The 16,870-nt window shown below is 40.9% G+C and overlaps 1 protein-coding gene across 1 annotated transcript in view; it reads right to left on the bottom strand.

The window, feature by feature from the left end:
• The window catches only part of EPG5 (ectopic P-granules 5 autophagy tethering factor), a 127,338-nt gene that overhangs the window by 93,742 nt on the left and 16,726 nt on the right, over nucleotides 1-16,870 (bottom strand). Inside the window, exons 4-12 of the mRNA XM_060120785.1 lie at nucleotides 16,186-16,322; nucleotides 15,174-15,281; nucleotides 14,231-14,304; nucleotides 12,219-12,324; nucleotides 9,670-9,784; nucleotides 9,102-9,252; nucleotides 6,482-6,637; nucleotides 1,486-1,643; nucleotides 286-440 (exon numbers count right to left, since the gene is read on the bottom strand). Of these exons, the coding sequence (XP_059976768.1) occupies nucleotides 286-440; nucleotides 1,486-1,643; nucleotides 6,482-6,637; nucleotides 9,102-9,252; nucleotides 9,670-9,784; nucleotides 12,219-12,324; nucleotides 14,231-14,304; nucleotides 15,174-15,281; nucleotides 16,186-16,322 (1,160 nt within the window). The remainder of the gene's footprint in view (nucleotides 1-285; nucleotides 441-1,485; nucleotides 1,644-6,481; nucleotides 6,638-9,101; nucleotides 9,253-9,669; nucleotides 9,785-12,218; nucleotides 12,325-14,230; nucleotides 14,305-15,173; nucleotides 15,282-16,185; nucleotides 16,323-16,870) is intronic.

Below are 16,870 nucleotides of genomic sequence, written 5' to 3'. Positions count from 1 at the left end.
AGGTCCGGGGCAGGGGGAGAGAAAAGTATAGAAACTACAAATGTCAGGCAGTGCCAGACTGTCTGTTCCTTACCAAAACTCATACATCAAATGACAAGAGATAGCAGGGGGAAATGGAATGGGTGTGATTCATATTTTCGGTACTCCTTAGAAATGATCTCCTTCCACAAGTGCAGACAATACAAGATTGTCACATTTTTTTTAAAAGCAATCCCAAAAGAATCAATGGATGGACAATCCAAAAGAAAATCTTTTTAGCTGATTTCTAAAACTTAATATTCTAACCTCATATATCTCCAGAACAATAATTTTTATGAAGTCTTCATCCACATTGGTTCTTCTGGCCTGAGCCATCTGAGCAAAAGTAGTTAGAAGGCAAATCTCTTCCGAGCTATTCATGGAAGAAAGACACTTCTCAAAGTTCACAAAATGTTCTGGGTCTATAAGTTCAAGAAAATTAAAGTGGGGAGAGAATAAACATATATCAAGATATAAAATTAAAAGACTTTAAGAAATATTTAAAGATACCAAACATCTTTGTTCCAGAATGGATTTCTATAGGCATCAGGAAGAAGGCTGGGCCAGATGACATTCCAACTCTAATATAATGTTGCCTCAGGAATATTTAACAAGCTTCTGTTTCCTCATCTGTCTTAAATTTTATTTATTAGATGCTATGTGACTGGTGAAGTGCTCTGTCAACTGCAAAGCACTGCTACTATCACTAGGCAAGACATCCTCAACAGCACACTTAAAGCTACTTGGTAACTGTCAGCCAAATGAATGACAGCCCTATTAATGAAAACTGCAAAGACTAGTAAACTACTCAGTACCAACATGGCATTCCACACAAAAAATATTTGCTTATAAATGGAAATTTGGGGCAAGATATTAGCTATAATCATGACTGAAATACTGATGAATATGATTAACAATATATGTTTTGCCTTTTCCTCAGAGAATGCTCTGTAAGCAATACTACATTTTGTCACTAGAGGGCAGGCTTGATTATCAGCTTTGCCATATATGACAGAAAACTAAATGCTGCAAAGGCAAAGTTGTGTAGAGGGAAGAAACCAGTCTGTTTAAAAAATATATTCCCAATGGAACTTTTCACAGAAAGAAGGCAACAAGCCAACAATTCCTTTCATATGTTTACACATTTAAGAAATCAAAGGTAGTTCATCAAATTTCCAGTATTTTCAAAATAACTCCATGGGGCATTTACCAACCCAATTTTCATTTCCTATCCCCAAATTGGGTTTATAATAGAATTTACTATCCAGAGCATTTGAAGAATAATAGAAATTGGAACCACCATTCTAGTAAGTCAAACGACAGAGCAGTCTTAAATTTCAAAATAATTTCACATGAGTACAGAGTAAAACATTCTCTCTCAGTTCTTCTAAAAGCAAAAAGAATAAAGCCATGAAGAGAAAAGGCACACAAGGTAGGAAAGGTGGATGCTGCATATTTTGGCTGTACCTTGGAGGCGCTTCTTACACTCGGCAGGCAGGAGGGCAGTACAGAGCTTTTCCAGATTCCCGCTCCCCACCTGGTGCATGAGGTAGAAGAGCTTCCAGAGCATCTGAACAGACAGTGTCCCGAAGGGCATTTCCGACATAAACAGCCAAATGCCAAGTCTGCATGTTTTCAGAAAAGCAGGAATAATTTTATGTATCAGTCAACTTCACCATACTGAGAACGTAGACAAAAGAATTCTTAAATTCTTAAATCACACTACAGCAATTTTTCTACCATGCTTCAGTCATAAACACCTAGAGAATGGATAACAATAACAGCAAATACACATAAACGCTTAGTCTATGCCACGCACTGTTCTATCACCACATCATCTATTTCTCAGCTCATTCCATCCTCACTATAACCAAGGCAAGCACTATTATTGACATTATCCCCAATTTACACATGAGGCTACTAGAACACACAGAGGATAATAAGAGGAAGAATTGGGTGTTGAACCAAAGATCCTTTTAACATCCGGGCAACAGAGAGGCTGCTTAGACTGGACGTATGTATGTGTCTGAGCATGCGCAGAGATATATGTGTACACACAGAGACACGTGCAGTTGGGGGCTGGGGGGAGAAGGGGAATCAAAAGCCCTCCATGACTCCTCACTCATCACCAAATGAAGTTCAAACTCCCTCAAGCTCCAAGTTCAAAGGCTTCCACAAAACAGCTCAGACCCATATTCCCAACCACAGCCCTCACTGCATTCATATAGACCACTCCTGGACAAGCCTGGAGAGAACTCCCCAACTCCAAGCTGCCATCCCTCCATTTGTGAAGCCCTCCCATGATGTCCTCCTCAGCACTATTATGAAATTCTAACCATACTTGACTATGGCATTACCCTTTTATCAGTGTTTCTCACACCACAGTGGGCAGAAAAATCCCCCGAGACTTTGTGGAAAATGCAGAATCCTAAGGCCCACCTAAGAGATTCTGAGTTTGCAGGTCACAGCTGGGGCCCAAGAATCTGTACTTTTTTAGTCACCCCAGATGACTCAGACTCAAGCCGTCCTTAAACCACACATTGAGAAACATAAATGTGTAATTTATGTACACATACTAGTGTACAGCAATTTGAGAGCAGAAACCAAGTCTTTGCATAAACCAGTGTGTAACCCTGAATCTTTTTTTTCATTATCCAGTACCTAAACCAGTATCTCAAAAACAATCAATACTCAATAAATGCTTAATAATATTTTGTTATATGAATTTTATCTCAGGAAAGAAATATAAAAAAGAAAAACAGGGAGGTACTCAAAACTGTTGCTGTATTTTGGGCAAAACTATAATTTAACCAATTATAAATAATGTTTATTAAGAAAAAAATAAATTAAATAGTGCATGCTTAACCCATGTCTGCGGCCCACCAGGCCACTAGTGGTCCGAACCACCACTGACCTCGACTCTGAAAAGCAACAGCTAGATAACTGAGCCAGAGTTAAAGAAACTTCTCTAATTTCAAGTGGGTCAGGCTTCCGTCTTATTAAATAATTATCCCAACACCTCACATGGGACTTGATGTTCTTGTATAAAGGATCCCAAAATAATGAGGCCTTAAAAGTAATATCATAAGACAGTAAATATTTCCAGCTACAAAATTTCCTATATGGCAGACATGAAGTAAGTCTGGCTTAGGTCTCTGTTGTCTATCTTTTGGTTTGGGTTTGTTTTGCTTTAGCTTGGGGGTATAGCTACTGTCAGAAATTTCCACTGGAGTGCCAAATAAATTTAAATTTCATGGCTTTAAATACCTGGTTCTCATATGATGTATTTCTAAAATAAACTATACTCAAAAACAATAGCTCTCAGCATTTTCAAATTTAAAACAATTATTTGTGTGAATTACATATTACAGGAGGGGCTCACAACTCAGCGTATAGGACCTAGTAAGGAACCAGAGAATTTCCTCTACAAAAGCTTTGCCTCTCAGCTAAACAAACACAAGATTGGGTGACAGGAGATCAGAGATGCAAGACTTTTCCCGAGCACCAGGCAAGCTTCAGTGAGCAGTTGCTACTGCGTTGACCCCCTGGCACAGGATTTGGTACACCTTGTGAGACCACCAAATTATGGACAAGAATAATCTAAAGATAAATTTCTAAGCCCAAGTTCTCTTTATCTTAGACCCACACCTTCTGAGTGCCTAAGAGTAGTTTTAAGACTTAGAGTCCTGACCTTTCTCTAAATCAGCAGTTTTTCTGTTCCTCATCTGAAACTACACAAAAACAACCACCACCTACATTTGAGAAATCCTTTATGGTTTAAAAAGTCTTTCCACATATGACTGCATTTCATCCTTATACCCATGAGGTCTATGGGTAGGATCGCCATCATCATCTCCACTTTATAGATGAACAAAGTGAGACCACAAATATTAAGTGACTTGCCCAAAGTAACAGTCTTGGCAGACCAGTACTCAAACCCACTACATAACACACATAAATAAGGGGCTGATTCTTCCAATCCAAGAACATGGTATATTTTTCCATCTGTTTAGGTCATCTTTGATTTCTTTCATCAGTGTTTTATAGTTTTCTGAGTACAAGTCTTTTGTGTGAAAATGACTATACTACCTAAAGCAATCTACAGATTCAATGCAATCTCTATCAAACTACCAATGGCATTCTTCACAGGATTAAAACTAAAAATTTTACAATTCGTATGGAAACACAAAAGATCCCAAATAGCCAAAGCAATCTTGAGAATGAAAAACAGAGCTGGAGGACTTCAAACTATACCACAAAGCTACCGTAATCAAGACAATATGGTACTGGCACAAAAACAGAAATATAGATCAATGGTACAGGATAGAAAGCTCAGAGATAAACTCACGCACATATGGTCATCTAATTTATGACAAAGGAGGCAAGAACATACAATGGAAAAAAGACAGCCTCTTCAATAAGTGGTGCTGGGAAAACTGGAGAGTTACATGTAAAAGAATGAAATTAGAATACTACCTAACACCATACACAAAAATAAACTCCAAATGGATGAAAGACCTAAATGTAAGACCAGACACTATAAAACTCTTAGGGGAAAACATAGGAAAAACACTCTTTGACATAAACCACAGCAACATCCTTTTTGACCCACCTCCTAGAGTAACAGAAATAAAAACAAAAATAAACAAATGGGACTTAATGAAACTTAAAAGCTTTTACACAGCAAAGGAAACCATAAACAAAACAAAAAGACAACCCTCAGAATGGGAGAAAATATCTGCAAGTGAAACAACAAAGGGTTAATCTCCAAAATATACCAACAGCTCATGGAGCTCAATATCAAAAAACAAACAATCCAGTTAAAAAATGGGTGGAAGACCTAAATAGACATTTCACCAAAGAAGATATACAGATGGCCAAGAGGCACATGAAAACATGCTCAACATCACTAATTATTAGAGAAATGCAAATCAAAACCACAATGAGGTATCAGCTCACGCCAGTCAAAATGGCCAGTATCAAAAAATCTAGAAACAATAAATGCTGGAAAGGGTGTGGTGAAAAGGGAACCCTCCTGCACTGTGGGTGGGAATGTAAATTGATACAGCCACTATGGAGAACAGTATGGAGGTTCCTTAAAAAACTAAAAATAGAACTACCATATGACCCAGCAATCCCACTACTGGGCATATACCCTGAGAAAACCATAATTCAAAAAGAGACATGTACCACAATGTTCACTGCAGCTCTGTTTACAATAGCCTGGACATGGAAGCAACCTAAGTGTCCATCAACAGATGAATGGATAAAGAAGATGTGGCACATATATACAATGGAATATTACTCAGGCATAAAAAGAAACGAAATTGAGTTATTTGTAGTGAGGTGGATGGACCTAGAGACTGTCATACAGAGTGCAGTAAGTCAGAAAGAGAAAAACAAATACCGTATACTAACGCATATATATGGAATCTAGAAAAAAAAAATGGTACTGATGAACCTAGTTGCAGGGCAGGAATAAAGAGGTGGACATAGAGAATGGACTTGAGGACATGGGGTGGGAGGGCGAAGCTGGGGCGAAGTGAGAGTAGCATCGACATATATACACTACTAAATGTAAAATAGTTGGCTGGTGGGAAGCATCCGCATAGCACAGGGAGATCGGCTCGGTGCTTTGTGATGACCTAGAGGGGTGGATAGGGAGGATGGGAGGGAGGCTCCAGAGGGAGGGGATATGGGGACGTGTATACATATGGCTGATTCACTCTGGTGTACAACAGAAACTAACACAGTACTGTGAAGCAATCATACTCCGATAAAGATCTATTAAAGACGCAAAAAAAATAAATAAAAATAAGGGGCTGAGACTATGAGGCCCATGGCAAGAGTGTCAACAGCTCAGAAGGCAGCAGAAGTGGGGGGTGGGGGGTGGGCAGCAGTTCATGGGTAGAGCCGGGTGGGGCGGGAGGCCACTCATCTCCTCTCAGAGGGCACAGTGCTGCAGCAGAACCTGCTCCCACACTTGGCCAGGAGCTCAGGGAAGATAGTGCAGGATGAGCTGCCATGCCCCCACCTCTGCCTCAAATGTATCCTAGACTGTAAGCAGCAGCAAAGACGGCATGATCAGAACACAGCCAAGACAGGGGACCCGGACCCAAGATAGTCCTAAGCCTTAATACCCACAGAGTAAGACAACTTGCACAATGTACTGAGTGCTTACTCTGCCTCACTGGGGGCACTAGAGTTGGGCATGAAATACAATTCATCCCCTGGTCAAAGTTACCTCAAAAGTTCAGGAGAAACTGAAAGAAACCTGAAAGAGAGATCATTTCAGGCAATACTACACAAAAGGAAACTAAAGCCCAAGAATTAAGCCAAGATAAGAAATAGATGAAATACATTGACACTATTGTAAGAGTTCTACTTCAGTCAATGACTTTCACTCCAATCTTTCTTACTAGCCAGGGAGCTATTTCTCAACAATTATCATCATACTTCTTACCTTTTGGCTTTCAGCACATGTAGTACAGCTCTCAAAAAGAGCTCATCAAACTCAACCTGTAGTTTCTCCACGGAGTAGGGCTGCAGGGCCAATCCCGAACCTTGGTTGTGGCTCACATACTGGGCCCAGTGGTCACTCACATAACCAAGGATCATCCTGAGCGTGAGGAAAGACAATGCAGCACTTTGCATGAAGGCGCTCAACACCAGCATCTTTACATTACATTTGCAGCATTACTTTATTCAACACATATTTATTGAGCACTCACTATCTTCTAGGCTCTAAAGGGGATGCAATGGAGGGAAAAAACCCTACCCTCATGGAGCTTACATTTAGTGGAGGGCAAACAGACAATAAACCAAATAAAGTAAAATATGCAGTCTGTCACATGGTTATAAATGACACTGAGAAAAATCAGTAGGAGAGGGAAATGAAGTTTCTCTGGAGTGTGGGGGAGGAGGGGCCTCACTGAAGAGGGACACGTGAGTAAAGACTGGACGCAGTCTCAGGACTACCTAAGGGAAGAGCATCCAGGCAGAAGAAGCAACCAATGCGAAGGCTCCGAGGGGTGGTCGGTATGTTGGAGGAACAGCAAGGCAGCCAACGTGCTAACGCAGAGTAAATGAGGGAGAGAATGGCTGGAGAGGAAATCGAAAACGTGACAGGAAAGCAGACCATGAAGGGTCCTGTACGCCACTGTGAACACTCTGGCTTCTACTCGGAATGAGCCTGGGAGCAGCAAGGTGTGAGCAGAGGAGTGATTTACAAGAAACACTGGAAGCTGTTCTGAGAATAAGCTGGGGGTGGGGTGCGCAAGGGAGCAAGGGCAAAAGCAGGAAAACAAGTCAGGTGGCTGTTGTGCTAATCGGTGAGAAATAACTAAAGATGAACTATGGTGGTAGCAGTGAACATGGTGAGAAGAGGCTGGATTCTAGAAATAGCAGGTTTCATTGACTCAAAGGATGCACACCTTTCATGCTTTAATGTCTACAACTGGAATGTCATTAAAATTGATGACATGCCATTATTTGGCAGCATTTTTTCCTTCTTAGTGGTGCACAAAATATACCTTAGGTTTGATGAAAGATGGTGTTTTGAAGGTAGAGATGACAGAATTGACCATCAGGTTGGGTGAGGGGTGTAAAAAGAAAAGCCAGGGATGATACCAATGCTCCGGCCCGAGCAACTGGAAGGATAAAGTTGCCACTTACTGAGACTGACAAGACTGTGAGAGGAGCAGTTTGAGAGGTGGGGAAAGAGGGCCCAGTTGGGGATTATTAAACTATAATGATGATCATGAGTCATCCAAGTGGAGGTGCCGAGTGGGCAGCTAGATATACAAGCTTACAAGAAAGGTAGAGGCTGGAAATAGAACTAGGAATTTTAACTGTATTTAGATGATATTTAAAGACATTAGAATAGATGGAATCCCAAGAAACAAGTTTGGATAAAGAGGTCCAGGGATGAAGCCCTGAGGCATCCAACATTAAGAAGTCTGGGAGGCGAGAATGAAACAACCAAGGAGGCAGAAAATGAACAGCCAGTGAAACCGAGGAGAAACCAGGAGAACATGGTATCCTGGAAGTCAAGCAAAGAAAATGCTTTAAGGAAAAGTGACCAATCATGACAAAGGCTGCTGTGTGAACTGTGTAAGAGGTAAAGCAAGATGAAGACTGAGAGGTGGCCATTGGATTAGTTAGTAGCACAAATTTCATTAGCAACCTTCATTCTTCAGAGCTCTTTGGGTAGTGTTGGGGGCGAAAGTCTGACCGTGGAGACTTCAAGAACTTCAGGGCATCCTATATCACTTACCTGGCTTTATGAAGCTGAAGGATACGTATCTAAAATAATTAAAGTCAATTATGTTTTGGAAACAAAAGTATGGGAGTGGGAGAAGTTTTACAGTTTTTTGGAAGTTTTCTTTCAAGGTAAGGGAGGTTGGAAGAAATAGCAGTGTATTTATATACACTGTAAAGATAGAAAAATTGATGATACAGAAAAGAGGATACAAAATTAATTCAATGAAAAGCAGTGCATTTCTCAGAATTTACTCATATTTGATAGTAAAAACATAAACCTACCTTTCATGCAAATAAATGATAATGCTTTCCCAATTCAAATACAGTGGGCACTGATGAAATCTTTGCAATTTTCTTTAAATGGTATTTTATAGAAATTACAGTAAATAAGAGAGAAAACAGAGAAATAATAATGCAAAAGAGCTACTGCCAATTTTCCACAGCTACACGACAATTCCCAGGCAAAAGCTAGGAGATAGAAGAGAGTAAAGGAAGGGGAAAGACCCTGTATTTTCTTTGACCTCTCCTTGACCCCTTCTCTCTGGCCAAGTTCAACCCAGCAGCTGCTCTGAGGATCTTGACTCCAAGAACAACTGTCTAGCAAACCAGTTTGAGATTTGAGATAATTAACCAAATATTCTGACTGGAAGTATTTATTTAAAATTCCCAAGAGGTAGACGGTGAAGAAAAGAAATTCTTACTTTTATGAGAAATAAGACCTGAACTATACCACTACAAATGCCCATCATCCCAATTATACAGTGTCTGTGACTGACCAGGGTGAAAGTTAATAGAAACAGACGAACCAAGAGCAGTATTACCTGATCATATAACCAATTCGCTTGACAAACTGCCTATAGCGTGCTCTATTGAAGGTTTCTAACCCCACAGCCAGAAGTTCCACTAAGGAGTTAGCAAAGGCAAAAATTTTCATCATCTCTTGAGGTATTGTTGTTTCAGGTAAATAATCACCTAGAAATTAATCAAAGAAAAGGAAAAAAATTATAATTACTATGGAAAAACACTGAAAGATGTGGATGTCAGTATATTAATGAGGAAAGAAAGCCAAGATAGAGAATCCCCATTGCTCTGGCTCCTATGTCAATATAAAATGGGAAACTTGAGACAAAGTGCAAAATTAAAACCATTTATTAAAGCTGGGCTATGTGCAAGCTGGTCAACCTTATGCATGTAAGCACCAGGGAGGAAACTACAATCACAAGAGAAAGGAAGGAAGCCTCGCCACGGTAATGTAATCATCTCTGTATAGTACAGCCAGGCACGGGGAACCCGAATCAGGACCCTGCACGAGACAGGACTTGATGCTAAGTTCCTGTGTTTGAGCTTGTCCCTACCACATTTTACATATGACAAAACGAATTAGTCTACCTTTTGCTTTAAACCCAAGGAGATGTTGGAAGAGTTCATGAAATGGGAACTGTGATAGAAGGATAACCAAGTCATCTTCATTAAGGAGAATCCAACTAGTCTCAGGGTCTTCATCCTAAGGGAGAAGATACAGAATCATGTCAGCTGATTTGACCAGATGACACCATGGTCTAGAGTTACAGGAGCTGAATTACCACAGGTCTCAGTGGTACACATGTGGTATTCTCATGAGTCCTCGTGGACTTCTCCTCCAGGACAGAGATTTATACTGTCAGTTCTATTAGATGACCTGTAAATCCCTTAAAATTGCAAGCACAATTTTATGTGTATCTGAGTCATATCCATTCTTCAGTGGCTGAAACCGCTCTCAATTAAATTTCCATCCCAAAGAAGATGAAAAATAATTCCTCTAGAATAGGGATCTTACTATAAATCTCAGTGATTTGACAACATCAATTAAAGAACCATTCACTAAGAGTCCAAGTTATTTTATCCAGAAGCCTCTTCTTGCCCCAAAATTAAGGTCTACTGCTGTACTCAACTGACTTACCAAGAAGCAATTAGCATTTGCTATGGATAACCCAAGTTCTGTTGTCAATTAGTGTTGCTGAAAACAGGATAAAAATAACAGTGGTCATACACAGGGATCACATAGGGGAAATAGCTGGAGTTTTTTGTTTGATACAGAGCACTAAAGTCCCCTTAGAAACCAAATTGATTTGTGTCCTAAGATGTGCTACATTCAAAAGGGAATACTGTAAAAAGACGCAGAGATTCTAAAGAATTATCACCTCAGTTTCAACAAGGGACTAATGCAATTCATTCATAATTTCCTGAAGCCACTCATTTTTACCCTCTTACATGTCCTAAATGGCTAGCAAACAAGAGACTCAGAAATTCTACCTTGAGCAGTCCTCAGCTCCAGCTATACATCAGAATCAACCATGGAGGCTTTTAAACATTTGGATGTCTGGGTGTGGGCCGGGGCAAGGTTTTTAAGTTGCCCAGGTGGTTCTAATACACAGCCGGTGTCAAGACACCACTGACATGGACAATTCACAGTGCCTTCCGCCCATGGCCTTTTCTGAGTCAACAGCACTCCCAGCATTCCCTCCCCAGGCTCCTGAATCCACTCAACATCCAGTGAATGCTAACCAGGAGCCAGACACAATTCCAGAGTCCTTAATGATTACCTGTCTTTAGGATTAAATGCAGGAAACCTACCAGAAAAAAAAGACTCCTCTCTTAGGAGAAACCAGTCTTGGAAGGAAAAAAAAAACCTGCTCCATCACAATCTTTAAAAGAGCAATTTGGGACTTCCCTGGCAGTCCAGGGGTTAAGACTTGGCATTTCCAATGCAGTGATGCAGAGGACACAGGTTCAATCCTTGGTCGGGGAACTAAGATCCCATATGCCGTGTGGCAAGGCCAAAAAAAAAAAAACCAATTTGTACCAGCTCCTGAGAAGCTGTCTCCAGATGACTGTTCAATCTCTAGCAAAGAAGTCTGCATCGCCACATCATTTACCATCATCTCACCACCTCCTACAAGTCCCAGGAAGAGCAAAATGAGTGTGAAGGGGCTCCTGCTTCTGAATGAACACCTGGGTAAATACACAGACATGATCCCACAGCTGCCATGCTGTCATTCTAAGGAGTGTCCACTGCAAACTTTCAACTCCTTTTGAAGAGAAGGGGTTTCAGTAAATTTAGTCCCTGGCCAACCTTGAACAAATACACCAAATCAGGATTTGGACCATAAAAACGCATTAGATAGGGCCGATAACTAGCTGGAAAAAAAAAAAAAAATGCCTCACCTATACACTAACCACGTATATAGTAGAAAGAAAAGTCAATAACTGTTATCTTGAGAAACTGGGGATTTTTTTGTTTGTTTTGTAGGGTTTTGTTTGTTTTGGCCAATGTTGTGCAGCATGTGGGATCTTAGCTCCCTGACCAGGGATCGAACCCGGGCCCCCTGCAGTGGAAGTGCAGAGTCCCAACCACTGGACTGCCAGAGAATTCCCAAGAAACTGGGTTTTGATCATTAAATTCTCCCCAAAAACAGAAAATTATCTTCCATCTTTCAAATGAGAAGATCTAGATAAGAAGTTTGTAAGCGTTAAGGCAGAACCTTGGCAAGATCTTTGTTATACAGACTCAGAGTATCTGTAGGTGACACCTCAAGCCCAGAAAACTGTTGCTGCATAAAATAAAATCCTAATAGAAAGTGTACATAATATGTAAACACTTCCAGGTTCCAGACTCTCCCAGCTGCACAGGGAGATGATCTAGGAAGGGTGGCAGCAGAGACACTGGCTCAGAGCACAGGCTCTGCATTTAATGACGTGTGATTTGGGACAAATTCCCTCAACCCCACCCGCACATGTTTCCTCACCTCTAAAAGGGGGATGAAAACAGTATTTGCCTCGTGGGGCTGTTGGGAGAATTAAATGGGCTAATACGTGAGAAGTGCTTAGAACGATACTTGGCACGTAAAAAGAAGAGCTCAGAAATGCTTAATCAAAATGCTGTCGACGTGACGACTAACCTCTTCTCCTCCCTCATCTACTAGTGTCCACGTCCCGGATGCAGGCCCCAAGGAGGATGGATTCCGCTCACTGGGCTTCATGTGGCACAGGAACTCGGCTCGATTTCTAAAGGACAAGGGAAATCACTCCAATCACCTAAACATAAACACAGAAAGCCCACTGCGTGCATTCTGGATCATCTACTCGCCCTGAAGAAGAGTCAGACATCCACTCAATCTTCAAATGGTTTGAATTAGTAAATAAGAAATAATAACTGGCTAAAACTCAAGGAGACCAAAGCTTCGCTAATCGTGGTGTAGAGACCACAGCCATTCTGGGTCAATAATGATGAGGAACTGCAGAGCAGCAGTTATGCCAGCACAGTGCCCGCCCACAGCGGGGCCTCAGTACACCCAGGACCACACAGTACCTGAACTCTAACCGGCTCACAAAGCGTTCAGGAAACATGCTTTACTGAATAAAAAAAGATAATCTGCAGGTAATGGAGAAGCCGGTTTAGGGGGAAAAGTACACCTAAACACCACAGGTAGGAGCAGCCCCTATATCCAGGCGGTGAGAGGGAGGAATCTGGGGGAATTCCTGCCAGCCAGGCTTTCACAAGGTGTTGCCTGGACCTGGCGAGTCAGTGTAACCAGAGAAGTTTCTTCTCTCAGACCACCACCCAGTTCTCAGCTCTCTGCTCCTTCCTCTCTGGCCTAACCCCGAAAATTCATCCATTCCCTCCTTTCACCAGGAGCTCTCCTCCAAGACTTCCTGTTTCCAACCTGAGGGGCTCCAGTCCTGCAGCTCCACATGTCCACTGATAGTTGCCACTCGTATGTGTCCACTTGCAAACCCCAATGACCTCAAATTCTCCTCCTTACCCAACAGCTCTCCTTTCTGTCTTTTCGGTCTGTTGGGGCTGCCAACACCCTCTCAGTCACTCAGACTCAGAGTCTACAGAGTTAGGTCTGAGCCACCCTTGCCCACATTTTCTTATTTAATCAGCTACTTTATCCTTTCCTGGGAAGATGACCTTCCCGTTCCCCACTTTCTCCTTCCCAAGACCAGCACCAATTCAGGCTGGGGGCAGATACGCTTTCCTGGATCAAGAGCCAGTGGGAGTAACACAGTTCAAGGTCACCTATACACACCTCTGCCTTCTCCCCCCACTTAAGGATGTGCCCTCTTGATGCTGGATTCGGTTCCAGAGCCAGGACAGCCAGATGTCTGCAACCGTAGACAATTCAATGCAAGAAATGAGGCAAAAGCACATCTTCTTCTGCCTCCGGTCCATCCTAATCTTCCTTAAATACAACTTTTACCCTTTTTCAAAAACCTTCAATTGCTACAAAGGCCAGACCATCTCAAATATGTCTTAATTTCAAGTCTTCTATAATCAGACTCACCCTAGTTGTTCATCTTTATTATCACCCCCCCACACACCCCTTCACTCCAGCCAAGCTGCTCTCCAAACTGCCCCCTGCACAGCTATCCTTCCCTGTACTGTGGGCCACTGCTCACTGTTCTCCCACCTACAGTGCCCTCCCTACTACTCTCCTGCTGAAGTCAGTTCCATTCTTAAAACCCAGCTCATCCACCTGGAACCCTCTGACTACTCCACTCTACTGTCTTTACTCTCTTCATTTCTACTGCATCGATCATGGCTTCACACAATTTAGCACTTGAATCTCTTTGACTGTGCTTTTTTTTTCCTCTGCCACTAAACCTCTCCTTCTAAGGAAGAGATCATCCTTTTTTTCTCCCCACAGCACCACAATGACATATATGACAGGAGTTGCAAATCCACTAAAAAGGAGGACCCAAAAAAGTTAATCAGTTAAAAAAAAAAAAAAGGCAGTTAAAAGGGTCACTTTGGGACAAAGGGTATTAAAGCCAAAGAAAACCTGCAATGTTAAATTTTGGAATGCTGACTCTTCTCTTAGCAATTGTTTGGATCTGGGCAGTTTAGGAAGCCAATTGTTTGACAGAACATTTTCATTTCTACTTCACAAAGCTCTTCCACACTTACTTGACAGGAGACATTAGCAGGGCAAGGGACTGCATAAAATGAAAGACCCCTGATGGGTTATTCAACACTTTGATCTGAAATCAGAAAAGGAAAAGGCATACTGTAGAAAACCAAAAACCCAAGTATCCATAATGTTAGTTCACCAGAATTTTGACAAAGGGAGCTGTTAAGGAAGCAAAGATGGAACTGGCATCTCATCCACAAGAGCGAGAACACCTGTGGGTTACCTGGCAGTACTGACTGGGCTGTACTCAGAGAACAGAGGTAGCTGAGCCATTTACATCAATTACCTGAAACAATATGGACGGGAGGAATATACTGCTATCTTAATCCAAAGATAAATAAAAACAAAAAATCCTCCTTCTACCTAAAAAGATTCAAATTTCTTGCCACCAGAAATACTAAAGAAAAGGTAACATGGAGAATGACCTGGAGAATGACCTGGAATACATCTGGCCCCACGCATCTGAGGGGTTGCTATGAGTTAACAACACAACCCAAAGGCAAGCAGCAGAGATGCCTAAATCGATCGCACAGACCTGAGATCTCTGCTAGTATTAAAGAACTTTGAGATGCTTGTGGCTGCTTTTTTATCTGTACCAACTGTAGTGTGAGATGGATTAATTTAGGATGTTGTGTTGAATATTACAGAAAAAAGTCCTAGCAAGCCTTACTGCACAGAAATTTTACAGAATTAAATACTACTAAACCTACCAAGCCAGACTACAACTGAACTTTTGCAATTCCATCTTAATTTCATCATTTTTGGGTGGTCCAAGAAGTTGCAGCATAATAACTCCTACGAATACAGACTAGATATATCCCAATAATTTTATTTTAAATATCAATATTTTTAAAGTAGGCTTAAAGCAACTTCTTCAGGAAAAATGTTTAACAAAATCGCCTCCCATTCTCTTCAACATTAGAAGGCCATTCATCATACCTGGATGAAAGGAACAGCCCATTTACTAACACCAGCCGGGCATCGAAGAATATGGTTTAGAAGGAAGAGGTGATCTCCAGGACAGCCAACTCTTTGTAACACTGATACCTAAACAATAAAGGATGTATAGTTTTACTATTTACAAAGACGAATGTTTTTAAGGGTCTAATGAAATCACTTATCCGATATTTAAATACATGTGATCTTTCAAAAGAGTAACCAGACATAAGATATACCACTGACTGGTTGAGTTTCTACCACAGAGGTACACAGAGGCACACAGAGGCCTATGAACCTAAGAGCACTCTGATAAAAATATCATTAGCAGTTTCTCTGCAAACCCAATTTTTATTATCTGGCAAATTACAAATCACTAATGTTCCTGGCCACACATGAATAGATATAAGTCAAGTAGTTTAATCTATTCCCAGTTTGTAATAGTTTCTCAGATACAAGTAAGTATGCTTAGAACCTCAGCCCATATCTAAGAATGCTAGCATGAACCTAAAAAAAGCACCCAAGGGAGCTCCATTGAGAAACATAACCAGTAAACGAACAACCTCTCCCCACGTAACACACCTGATATCTTTCCTAAAGTTCCCAAATCCTGATTCCTTTCTTTTTTTCCCTTAAAAAAATTTTTTAAAGTGTAAGTACAGCATTAAACACAAGATGATAAAAAAGTGATATGAACAACTGTTAGCTCACATACCTATATTCTGAATATACATCTAGTCTTAAATTTAGCATGCTTCCCACATTTCCATTTCCTTCTAAGTCGAAGGCCAAAGATAATTTAACATAAACTTTACCAGAGAGAAAAGCACTGTGTGCTTAATAATGCACTAGATAAGGATAACTTATTTCCACATGTCATGAGCAAAGAAAACGTCACTAATATATTAAACAAATTAGCTGAAGAAGCTATTAATAAAAAACCTATAAGGAAACAGGAGATAATTCTTAAATTATCAGGGAAATAAAGGACAGTATACTATGTCTATTTCCTTACCAATTTCTGCAGCCAGAGAAGAAGATCATCATGGAACTGAGTATCTTCATTAACTCTCCTGGTGAACATGAATAAGACACTAATGCACTCCTTTAGCTGACACAGATCAGAGGGAATGCTTTCTACCTGTTTAGAAGCTATAAATTAAAAAGAGGATTAAATGAGTCCCATATAAATGGTATTTGTGGGAGAATTTTTAGTGTCTCTACTTAAAATAAATAAATAAACTATTTAAAATATTTAATTCAGATGAAAATCCAAGGAGAAAACTTACATCAAAATATGAGTTTCGGGCTTCCCTGGTGGCGCAGTGGTTGAGAGCCCGCCTGCCGATGCAGGGGACACGGGTTCGTTGCCCGGTCTGGAAAGATCCCACATGCCGCGGAGCGGCTGGACCCGTGAGCCATGGCCGCTAAGCCTGCGCGTCCGGAGCCTGTGCTCCGCAACGTGAGAGGCCACAACAGTGAAAGGTCCGCGTACCGCAAAAAAAAAAAAAAATGAGTTTCTACTAAATATGTAAACTGAAAAAAGTATTTAACTTCGTGAAGTATTTCAAAGCAAGAAAAATTAACTTCATCAAAATTTTTTATTTAAAAATCAGCAAATCTCTGGCCTAGCCCCAGCTCTCTGATTAGTTATGAAAACGATAAGGGGGAAGAAGTTTTTTATTTTAAATGATCCTAGT

Source organism: Lagenorhynchus albirostris, chromosome 14 (genome assembly GCF_949774975.1).
Source record: "Lagenorhynchus albirostris chromosome 14, mLagAlb1.1, whole genome shotgun sequence".
Classification (NCBI taxonomy): Eukaryota; Metazoa; Chordata; class Mammalia; order Artiodactyla; family Delphinidae; genus Lagenorhynchus; species Lagenorhynchus albirostris.
This window is presented reverse-complemented; position numbering and strand designations above follow the sequence as displayed.